The sequence below is a fragment of the Salvelinus alpinus genome, chromosome 20, assembly GCF_045679555.1.
Source record: "Salvelinus alpinus chromosome 20, SLU_Salpinus.1, whole genome shotgun sequence".
Taxonomy (NCBI): domain Eukaryota; kingdom Metazoa; phylum Chordata; class Actinopteri; order Salmoniformes; family Salmonidae; genus Salvelinus; species Salvelinus alpinus.
The window spans coordinates 37,034,003-37,046,752 of NC_092105.1; the positions used below are offsets into that span (position 1 = coordinate 37,034,003).

At 42.9% G+C, this 12,750-nt stretch overlaps 1 protein-coding gene across 1 annotated transcript; it reads right to left on the reverse strand.

Annotated features, from left to right (window-relative positions):
• Nucleotides 1–8,175: 8,175 nt before the first annotated feature.
• On the reverse strand, nt 8,176–10,209 carry LOC139546786 (ADP-ribosylation factor-like protein 4C). The gene has a single exon (XM_071355567.1). The coding sequence runs from the start codon at nt 9,537–9,539 to the stop codon at nt 8,961–8,963; it is 579 nt and encodes a 192-aa protein (XP_071211668.1). The 5' UTR covers nt 9,540–10,209; the 3' UTR covers nt 8,176–8,960.
• Between the last annotated feature and the right edge of the window lie 2,541 nt (nt 10,210–12,750).

Below are 12,750 nucleotides of genomic sequence, written 5' to 3' on the forward strand. Positions count from 1 at the left end.
GTGACCAAGAACCCAATGTTCACTCTGACAGGTAGGTAGGTAGGTAGGTAGGTAGGTAGGTAGGTAGGTAGGTAGGACTGGGGTCTAAACATGTAATTCAGTGCTTCTGCTCTTTTCTATAATCTGTAAGAACACAATATGGTCTATATTTGGCATGTATGTTTCTCCCCCCCACACACACACAGCATTTCCCACTAATCCTGATGCCAATCGAGAGGATTAAAAAGTAGAGTGGGGGTGCCGTAGAGTTTACCCAAGACTTGCAGTCAGGGCTCTGTAAACACTTCATCCTCCCCCTGTGGCTCGGCGTGACTTGTACCTCCAGCCTTGACAGACTAGACGCCCTTGGCCATGTCTGGTAGTGTGCAGGCTGTAAGCCAGTGGAGGCTGCTGGCCATTATACTCCGTTCCAGACATTATTATGAGTCGTCCTCCCCTCAGCAGCCTTCACTGCAGTCAGCCATGTGGGAGAGAGAGAGAGAGAGAGAGAGAGAGAGAGAGAGAGAGAGAGAGAGAGAGAGAGAGAGAGAGAGAGAGAGAGAGAGAGAGAGAGAGAGAGAGAGAGAGAGAGAGAGAGAGAGAGAGAGAGAGAGAGAGAGAGAGAGAGAGAGAGAGAGAGAGAGAGAGAGAGAGAGAGAGAGAGAGAGAGAGAGAGAGAGAGAGAGAGAGAGAGAGAGAGAGAGAGAGAGAGAGAGAGAGAGAGAGAGAGAGAGAGAGAGAGAGAGAGAGAGAGAGAGAGAGAGAGAGAGAGAGAGAGAGAGAGAGAGAGAGAGATGCCTGCATGAACATTCGTACCGTGTGACTCAGCAGCTATCTGTCAGACCTGAAAAGGTCATGGACAAATTAACTGGTGAGAAGACTAGTGGTCGCTGGGCCTTGACAGATGATGTTTGCTTAAACACCCAGCTGGTTGTATCCCGGCAACCTCACCCCTTCGCACCCCTCCCCATCCCCCTTTGCTGTGCCTGTTTGCTCCAAATGCTCATTTCACCCAAAGTGTTCTCAGCCTTTGTCAGTTTCGCTGCCTGTTCTGCCTGCACCAGCACATTAGTATTTTAATTGAGGAGGCCGTGTGGTTGTGCATGGTGGTGTGTGTGTGAGTGCGTGTGTATGCATTCAATCTATCCATTGTCTTTGTCTACATTCATTACCTGTTACCTGAGTCAACTCAGCAGTTTACCGAATATTACAAACTAATGTTAGTGATTACCACCAATCTAAACACCATTTAGTCTTCAGTTGGTCAACGGCAAGTTAAAACTACACCAGTCCAGCTCAGTAAAATAACTTAGCATTCAAACATCACACCACATCTAGTTCAACAGATAATCTTCCCTTACCAGTGTCCATACTAATAGTGTGTACTTAACCAGGGCCGGCCCTAGCTTTTTGGGGGTCCTAAGCAAGATTTGGTGGACCCCTTCTTGACGGCAGAGATATTTGTTTTTTTAGTACATTTCCTGTAATTCTCTACACACACACACACACACACACACACACACACACACACACACACACACACACACACACACACACACACACACACACACACACACACACACACACACACACACACACACACACACACACACACACACACACGTAAATACGCGTGCATGCATACATCATACAGTGTTTATATAGGCTGCCGAACACACACACACACACACACACACACACACACACACACACACACACACACACACACACACACACACACACTGACCTACATATACCATGCAGGGACAACCCAAACAATACGTGTTTTATCACCCCTGCAGGACATAATGCAGCTGAGAAAACATGCAGTCACAAGATTCGTTGTGTTGGCACAGTCACATAGCCACATATCTACAGTACACACACACCAGGGATAATGGTTTTCCATGTGCTATCAGACAGGGTCATGGGGGGAAAAAATCTGAATGAAGTAATGCAATTGAGGAACAAAGGAATGAGGCAATGACGGAATGCTCCCAGCCAGCAGCATACCACCCTGCATCCCACTGCTGGCTTGCCTCTGGAGCTAAGCAGGGATGGTCCTGGTCAGTCCCTGGATGGGAAACCAGATGCTGCTGGAGGTGGTGTTGTAGGGGCAGTAAGGGTCTCTCTTCCCTCTGGTCTAAGGAAAGCCCAATGCCCCAGGGCAGGGAAGGCGACGTAGCCCTGCTTAAGGTACTGTCATTTGGATGAGATGTTAAATGGGTGTCCTGACTCTCTGTGGTCATTAAACATCCCATTTACATATACAGTGGGGAGAACAAGTATTTGATACACTGCCGATTTTGCAGGTTTTCCTACTTACAAAGCATGTAGAGGTCTGTCATTTTTATCATAGGTACACTTCAACTATGAGAGACGGAATCTAAAACAAAAATCCAGAAAATCACATTGTATGATTTTTAAATAATTAATTTGCATTTTATTGCATGACATAAGTATTTGATCACCTACCAACCAGTAGGAATTCCGGCTCTCACAGACCTGTTAGTTTTTCTTTAAGAAGCCCTCCTGTTCTCCACTCATTACCTGTATTAACTGCACCTGTTTGAACTCGTTACCTGTATAAAAGACACCTGTCCACACACTCAATCAAACAGATTCCAACCTCTCCACAATGGCCAAGACCAGAGAGCTGTGTAAGGACATCAGGGATAAAATTGTAGACCTGCACAAGGCTGGGATGGGCTACAGGACAATAGGCAAGCAGCTTGGTGAGAAGGAAACAACTGTTGGCGCAATTATTAGAAAATGGAAGAAGTTCAAGATGACGGTCAATCACCCTCGGTCTGGGGCTCCATGCAAGATTTCACCTCGTGGGGCATCAATGATCATGAGGAAGGTGAGGGATCAGCCCAGAACTACACGGCAGGACCTGGTCAATGACCTGAAGAGAGCTGGGACCACAGTCTCAAAGAAAACCATTAGTAACACACTACGCCGTCATGGATTAAAATCCTGCAGCGCACGCAAGGTCCCCCTGCTTAAGCCAGTGCATGTCCAGGCCCGTCTGAAGTTTGCCAATGACCATCTGGATGATCCAGAGGAGGAATGGGAGAAGGTCATGTGGTCTGATGAGACAAAAATAGAGCTTTTTGGTCTAACTCCACTCGCCGTGTTTGGAGGAAGAAGAAGTATGAGTACAACCCCAAGAACACCATCCCAACCGTGAAGCATGGAGGTGGAAACATCATTCTTTGGGGATGCTTTTCTGCAAAGGGGACAGGACGACTGCACCGTATTGAGGGGAGGATGGATGGGGCCATGTATCGCGAGATCTTGGCCAACAACCTCCTTCCCTCAGTAAGAGCATTGAAGATGGGTCGTGGCTGGGTCTTCCAGCATGACAACGACACGAAGCACACAGCCATGGGAACTAAGGAGTGGCTCCGTAAGAAGCATCTCAAGGTCCTGGAGTGGCCTAGCCAGTCTCCAGACCTGAACCCAATAGAAAATCTTTGGAGGGAGCTGAAAGTCCGTATTGCCCAGCGACAGCCCCGAAACCTGAAGGATCTGGAGAAGATCTGTAGGGAGGAGTGGGCCAAAATCCCTGCTGCAGTGTGTGCAAACCTAGTCAAGAACTACAGGAAACGTATGATCTCTGTAATTGCAAACAAAGGTTTCTGTACCAAATATTAAGTTCTGCTTTTCTGATGTATCAAATACTTATGTCATGCAATAAAATGCAAATTAATTACTTAAAAATCATACAATGTGATTTTCTGGATTTTTGTTTTAGATTCCGTCTCTCATAGTTGAAGTGTACCTATGATAAAAATTACAGACCTCTACATGCTTTGTAAGTAGGAAAACCTGCAAAATCGGCAGTGTATCAAATACTTGTTCTCCCCACTGTATATCACTTCTTATATCTCCAACATGATAGCTAATGTATGGTGAGTGTTCTGGCATAAAATAGTTGCTGTGCATCATCCAAGTGGGTGCTACACATTAGTGATGAGTTTCTCCCCTTACTATGTAAAGTGCTTTGTGCATTTATGTAGATGGAAAGGTGCTATATAAATGCAATCAGTTGTTGCTTATGGTTCATAACAGTGAACTGAACCCATGGGAATTATCAACAGTGAAAGATTCAGTGGTATTGATTGCAGGGTGAGTGCAAAAGATTACATTTAGGACTCTGGAATAACACAACCGGCATGTTAGCCTTACTTTTTCTTAGAAATGTAAACATATTTCTATGAACAATAAGAACACAGCAAGCAAAACAGGAAAAGAAAGAACTATGTTGCTGGATAGTTATGCAGCGTGTTTATCCTCCTCACGCCTGTTGAGGCGGTTTCTTTTGCCCTGACACGACGACTCCTATTGCTGTAAGTGGACAATTAGAGAGCTAGCGGAAAACAACAAAGAAGGGAGAAGGCAGAAAAAGAAACAAAGAAGAAGGAGAGCAGAGTTAGAGGCGGAATTGTATCGTTGTACTGTAGCTAACAAAGATTAAATGTTTCTAATATGGTCACCAACTTAGTTCTTCTGACCCTATCTGAATATTGTACAATTGTACATGCCGTCCTTGAAATAATAAAACAGTATCTGCGAGGGGAGTGCTATGTCCTCCACAAACATGCCTGGGGCACATAAGAGAAAATAGCTACTTTATAAGAACACAATGTCATGACAGAAATGAGTGTACACCGTGTTTGTTTTTGTATTGAACCCTCTAGTCTCCAGTGTCCTCTCCCCTCACTAGATGTTATTGTTGGCCTAACTTTACATCTCCATCAGCATGATCTTTGCTTCATAAGGTTTATTATACCAGGAGGTTAAGGAGTGTCTTTTACACAAACATCCTAACTATTAACATCCTGGACTTTCCCCTCAGATATCCTTTTAAATATGGGAGTTCAAATTGGGAATGTGCATGGGGAGCATGTGTATCCAACTGTTAGACGTGTACAACTAACTGCTTATTAGCCTTATTAACCTTCCCTTGTATATTTAGACACAAGGTAATAAAACAACCATGTCAAATGTCTCGGGATGTCTGGCTTCTTTGCATCCTGTATAAACTAACCCATTGTCCAGGTGAGAAGGTATGCTGAATATGTGTCCTGTATGTCAGCCACCATATAGGCTATTGAAGGAAAACAAGAACGAGTAAAATTATAAATAATTTGAAATTGCGAAACGTTCATGATCATCGTCACAGTAGAGTGGGTTGTGAAACATTGTCTTTGGATTGCAGCATACGGTGTTGTTGTACTGACATATCCCTCTTCCCCCACTACCTCAGCATTACCATCTTTCCTTGTCTAATTGAAGAGTAACTTTTAAAATGGATTACCATTCAAATTGAATTTCCATCAAGTTTAGGCCAGGGGCCACCATCCACCTCTAACCCTCTTCTCCAGTATCAGACAAGAGGCTGAGGTGAGCCCCTCACACTCCTCAACAATTATACACAGTTCATTAAATAATAATCCCTTTATTAATAGATGTTTGTTGTTACCGTAGGTATTTTGGTAACCGTCTCCCCGGCAACAGCGAGCTATTGACACAACTGTGCCTCCCAAAATGGTAATGTGGATTTCACTCATTTTTTTCTTTCTCCTTCTGTGTCAAATGAATGGAGAATAATTATTAGAGCAAAGAAGACTCAAGCTAAGCAAATAATAACAAACTGATACATTTAGCACTTCATTAGCGCCCAGTTGGAGAGCAGGCCCTGTGAAATAGGGAACCATCTGCTATACTGGTGGGGTGGAGTAACTGTACACTACTGCCTTGCCATTGTCTCTCTTGACCCGTGAAAAGGACGTAGTTAAACTGTTAGACTTATCAACAGAAACTAGCTTAAAGAAGGGACAAAACAAGCACTTTTGGAGGTCACATTGTTGTCTAGGCTCAAATGTACAGCAGGTCCTCTTTCTGAATTGCAGATGGCTGGAGATATGATATCAGCTAATTTCCTTTTATTAACATTTGCATATTCTTGGTATGTTTTGGCAAAAGAATGTCGTTGACTCTCATTGTTTTTCATGAATTGACAGAAAAGTGAGAGACAACATAAAACAGAAGGAAACAGCAGTAGTTCATTAGCAGGCATTAAGTGTGAGGAGACAAATGGGTATTGGGTTCGCTCCTGTCACCTCTGACCTTCCCTATCATTAGCACTCACATCTGTTCAACTGAGTGTAAAATCTATCACCTGACAAATAACCTTTGCATATACAATCCATTTATGATGATCAAACTCCGTTAAACACTCAAAGGCCACACATTTAGACTAGGATTTAGATGAGGAAATTGATAATAAAATGTGTATTTTTAATAGTGAACAATAGTTACAAAACAATTTTTTGGTATGAAGTTACAACCAAACCAAAGAGTTAACAAAATGGCCAGGTCTCTAAAACCACTGAGGGTTTGCCCATTGCTGTTGTTACCATAGAACTTGGATGTCCTAAGAAAACCGCCTCTAGCTGTGCTTTCACAATGGCTTCCTTTGCTCAGTGTGGTCTCTCTCTTTCTGGGAATACACCAGTTACTATTGAGTCATCTGTCAGAGCCCGTTTACCCAACAGGCAAACATGTGCTGTATCTACAGTGAAGACTAAATAACATCAAAAGGACATGCACACACACTCTCTCCCTCTGTACTTCACGCAAGTCGGGTCAACTTATGGAAAAACACCACACAGCCTTTGAGTGAGGGAATATACTGTAGTAAGAACCACTGGTTACTATCCCCATCCTCATGAGTCATGACTAAGAAAACTATTTTCATAGTGTTAATGGTCAGAATATGGCAGTGCCATGGTCAATACATACATACATACATACATACATACATACATACATACATACATACATACATACATACATACATACATACATACATACATACATACATACATACATACATACACACACACACACATGGCAATAATGATTGTATAGTAGGAACATAGTTACACACAGACTGACTGATCAAACTGTCTTGCCAACATCAGGTAACCATCCACTCCTGTGACCTGACCTATAGAGCAAATACACTACCAGGGTATGGCTGGCTGGGTCACACACACAAAGTACAGGTACTGTTACCTTTCTGACTCAGGGGGAATGTTCACCTACCTAGGGTCATAGCTAGAAGGGATACAGCTTTTGTCCAATTAACGTCAAACGTTTTTGCATTTGATCTATTTTATCTAACCCTTTTCCTAACCTTAACCTAATTATCCTAACCTGCTATGTTAATTATCCAACGCTGTTGTGTAAGTTCTCCTAACCTGCAACAAAATGTCAAATTTGACTATAGCTGTATCACATCTAGTCAAAACCCCTCCCAAAGAATCTCTTTTCTTCTTTCACACTCCAATGGATATCCTAATCACTAACAGGGAGAGGGGATGAGGAGGTGTGTGTGTGTGTGTGTGTGTGTGTGTGTGTGTGTGTGTGTGTGTGTGTGTGTGTGTGTGTGTGTGTGTGTGTGTGTGTGTGTGTGTGCATGTGTTTGAGAGAGAGCACATGCACGCGTATGAGTGCCAAAGATGGAGAAAGACTGCTGTGTGCGTATGTGCGTGCCATAGCTGAGAGTGATTGAGTGAGTGAGAGTGATACAGCATGCTAGGAAACTCAAGTTTCAAAACTCTGGTACACACAAAGATAGTTACTGCTACCCAACAGGAAATTGAATGACCTCTCCTAACAAGGTCTGTGCACGAATACATATGACAACGCATTGCAGCTCTAAAAATGACACACACATGAACCCTTGCTTTGCTTGATGTTGGACTGTGAATACAAAAGAATGTTGAGACACATCCAACACCAACGGGTAGGCCTATCCAAAACCTCTACATTCTAACACCAACTCACAAACCACGATGGGTATGAGCATGCGTTAAATAGAGACATTTTGGGAGATCAAGTGACAACATTGAATAGATTCCCATTAGTTCATTGATAGACTGTGACCACCCCTCCTGTCTTCCTCTTCCCTCCCTAATACACACATTTGAAATGTGAGGGTCTCTCAGGAGAGATGTAGAGACAAACCAGTCCACGTGTTCAGGTCAATAGTTCACCAGGTTTAATATACATCTCCTGTTGACCACCGTCATCTTGGCCAGCTGTTGACATTATCCTCTTACTGTAGATTACATTGACATTCCTATATCACATCATGGAAATAAAAGTAATCAGTCACAATGCATTTTGTATATATTTTAATATTCAAAAAATAATTCAATTTTGGCTTTTTGGTACATACACAGCCCGTTTTTTGCTATACAGTGTAGTACTCTACTATTTTGTTAGGAAATTAAAAGTGCAAAGTAGTGGACCACGTTGCAGACAATGTTATCCTCAGTCCACCACGCATAGTAAACTTCAACGCTCCAAAGCCTTGTTAACTTCTGCATTAATAAACCCATACAGGGACTGAGGTGTGACTTTCATAACACAGATATCTTGGTTTCAGTTTTTTTCTTCTCTCTGAATGAACAGGGTCCATTTCATTGTGACCCACATCCACTTAACGTGCAAAGTAAAACTTGCTGTCCAAAGAAGCATTCCGTCAGAATGTCCATAGTCCATCACAGTATAGGCCTATACTGTATGGGATGCTTCTTCAAAATAACATGTTGAGCTACAGATTTATAGTCCATGGTAAAGCAGCAAATGACGGGCCAGCCCGCATTCATTTATCAATGCTTTTGTTCCTATGATAAAAGTAATATCAAGTTTGTTTAGGTTAACCTTAGTAAATATCTTGCACCAATAGGATCACCCTCTTGCGTGCAAAAGCATCATTCAGCTATAGGATTCACAGCGTCAGCAACTTTTACAACCCAATGAAAGGAAATACAACAATCACCGCAAAGTAAATGTCATTTTAGGGCAACATTGGCATACCCAAACAGCATTTAGATACAGTAATGTTGCGTAGGTTTAGGTTAATGAACGATCCATAGGCTACGACCCATAGGCGGTCGTTATCGTTTCTTCTTTTGCTTTAAAGACTTTCTCCGCTTTACTATCATCTCATATAATTTGTCCATACCCTCGTGGAGTCCCTCGCCAATTATGGCGCAGCAAGGTTGGACGTGGTATGTGGTGGATGGGGTGAGCTCGTGGAGAGCCAGCTGTTTTTCAATGTCCGCGACTGGAAGAGATTTGGGCAGGTCCTGCTTGTTTGCTATCACCAGCAGCGGTGTCCCCTGGTTCTCCGCGAATTTGGTAACTTTATGCAGTTCCGTTTTAGCCTCCTCCAACCGATCGACGTCTACCGAGTCCACCACATAGATGATTCCGTCCGTGCACCGACTGTAGGATTTCCATAGGGGTCGGAGCTTCTCCTGGCCTCCGACGTCCCAGAAGTGACAGCTGATCCCCTTTGCCGTACCATTACTGAGTTTGATTTTCTCAGTGTTGAATCCAATTGTTGGCACGGTGTTTACGAATTCGTTGAATTTCAGACGATAAAGAACAGTCGTTTTGCCAGCCGAATCCAACCCCAGCATCACAATGTGAAGGGATTGGAAAGCAGATATGTTGGAGAAACTGTTGCCCATTTTCAATAGCAGGTGAAAGGAACGTCTAGCTTCTCTACAGAACCTATGTGATGACCTAAAACAGCGTTTCAATGTTCAATGGGCTCGTCGATGAATCCACAACAATGATAGCCTATCAACAAACGTAAAGTCAATGTGTTTACAGGCCCGACGTGCGCTTTGGATGGTTCATCCTCGTTTTCCCCTCAGAAGCATTGGGGAACAGTGTCCTCCTCTGTAGGACGCAGCGCGGGGTTCATTAGAATTCTTCTCCACACTCCAGTTAAGATTCATTTCATTTTGCAACTGTCGAACTCCCCACACAGCTAAAGGACGATCCTGGTGGGTTACAACAAACACACTGCTTGCTGTCTCTCTCTACTGTTTTCTCCGTGAGCACGGCGCACTTGTCTCCCGTCCCCACGTCTCCTCTATAGGCACGTTGGCTGTCCAAAAAACGACCCTCCGTTCCGGGAATGAAGAAAAAAGAAAATCCACCTGCGATTCGTGGATGAGTCCAAATTATCGCGAGAAATGGCTACACTGCGTCCATAAACAAAATTACAATTATTGCAGCTATGAATTTGGGTTGATGTTATGAGCTCTATGGTAGGCTACGTGACGGCACATGCGGTCGGACTACTACCACTGCGGCCGCAGCATACACACTGACGAGGGAACAGAAAGCAAAACAGCGCAGTAGCCTGCCTACCATAACATACGCTCCACCCATTCGGGCCATGCCAAACAAAGTGCACATTTCTTTTTATTATTGTGGCCACATGCACGTTGCTATGGCCACATGTACGTTGCTATGGTCGTGCTTATCGACATGCATATCGAAATCCATGTAGAACGAAATGTATATGCGTAATAAATAGCCTACCCCTTTGCGTATTTCTAATTTGATTCGATTCACCAATAGGCCTGTGGATTAAAGCATACGCCTATGCAGCTGTGCAAGCTATTGATCAATTAGAATGCTATTAGTTAATACATAAGTAGGTGTTTTAATATTGAGAATGAGCACCTTATTGTAGGTATTGGCTACGAATGACTATTTCGGTGTCACTTTATGTGCATAACATTATTATAACGTAAAAACAATTGAACTGGTTCTAGTAATATGCCTAATATCCTAAATACATGCACAATTAAACGATTAACTATAACTGACCTATATTCAGTAGAGAGCATTTGTATAGGCTTAACAAATTCAGAATTCCCTCCTGAGATTATAATGCAACATTTTCACAAGGGTAAAGAGTTTTTTTGAAAGAAGTCAATACACGGAGGACGACGCCACCTTCTGTCGAAGCCCAGAAACAACAGAACGTAAATAAATAGAAGCATGCCTTGCCGCTTAAGCGCATGAGCACTTGTTGTCTAACCCAAGCGCATGCTATTTTATGGGGACTGGGGACATTTCAATGACACCTCTATCATGTCATATTTGAATAGGTTCATAAACAAATCCAGTCATGTGATAAGCCTCCCCTAACCTATATGATAGAATAGGTTTATGTTCAGAAAGGGTAAAGCATTTGCCTTTGTGTTGGTTAAACCTGGTTTACTAATCCAAGCTACTAGAGCATTCGTTTACTAACCATGATACAGGAATTTGAGGTGACATGAATTACAGCAGGACACTAGCAGGACTGCACCTACCTCATGTGAAAAGCATCCATCCCCTCAGCAACACTCCAAACATGCTGTTCTAGGTTTTGGTTGTCATTCTCAATTCGGCCCCTGAAAAAACACAGATTGTTGAGTGCTATGGGACTGGGTTTACTATTTCAAACCATAGAAATCCAGGTATCCAAACGGTGATTTAGAACTGTGGACAGTGTTGAAAAAGCAAGTGTGAAAGCTGTGTTGTAGGGATACGGTAGCTGCTTTTGGCCTGATTCCACACAATAATAACCCACTTACACACCCATATACATTTGGGTACATAATACATACTGGGTCTGAACCCCTTCCTGTGCAACTGGGTCCTGGACTTCCTGACACGCCAACCCCAAGTGGTGAAGAAAGGGAACAACACCTCTGCCACGCTGATCCTCAACACAGGGCCCCATATAGGTGTGCGTGCTCAGCCCCCTCCTGTACTCCCTGTTCACTCATGACTGCGTGGCACTGGTGGAAAATGTACCCAATTGTCATACTTGAGTAAAATTATAGATACCTTAATACAAAGTTACTCAAGTAAAAGTGAAAGTACCCCAGTAAAATACTACTTGAGTAAAAGTCTGAAAGTATTTTGTTTTGGATATTAATAATCTTGTTTCTCATGGTCTGAGAGTCCTTTAGGTGCCTTTTGGCAAACTCCATGCAGGCTGTCATGTGCATTTTACTGAGGAGAGTCTTCTGTCTGACCACTCTACCTTGAATGCCTGATTGGTGGAGTCCTGCAGAGATGGTTGTCCTTCTGGAAGATTCTCCCATCTCCACAGAGGAACTCTGGAGCCATGTCAGAGTGACCATTGGGTTCTTGGTCACCTCCCTGACTAAGGCATTTGTCCCCTGGTTGCTAAGTTTTGTTTGGCGGCCAGATCCAGGAGTCTTGGTAATTCCAAACTTCTTCCATTTAAGAATGATGGAGGCCACTGTGTTTTTGGGGACCTTCAATGCTGCAGACATTATTTGGTACCATTTCCCAGATCTGTGCCTCGACACAATCCTGTCTCTGAGCTCTACAGACAATTCCTTTGACCTCATGGCTTGGTTTTTGCTCTGACATGCGCTGTCAACTGTGAGACCTTATATAGAGAGGTGTGTGCCTTTCCAAATCATGTCCAATCAATTGAATTTACCACAGGTGGACTCCAATCAAGTTGTATAAACATCTCAAGGATGATCAATGGAAACAGGATGCACCTGAGCTCAATTTCGAGTCTCATAGCAAATGGTCTGAATACTTATGTAAATAAGGTATTTTTCTAGGTTTTATTTTTTATAAATTTGCAAACATTTCAAAAAACCTTTTTCCACTTTGTCATTATGGTTGTATTGTGTGTAGATTGCTGAGGGGACTTAAACAAAAATACATTTTAGAATTAGGCTGTAACGTAACAAAATGTGGAAAAAGTCAAGGGGTCTGAATACTTTCTGAATGTGCTGTGTATACCGTATTCTCGACATAGCTTATTCTAATGTTTATACTACTGTACAGTGCATTTTACTTACACTGTTTATGTTACACTGTTTATACACACCGCACATTTATTTA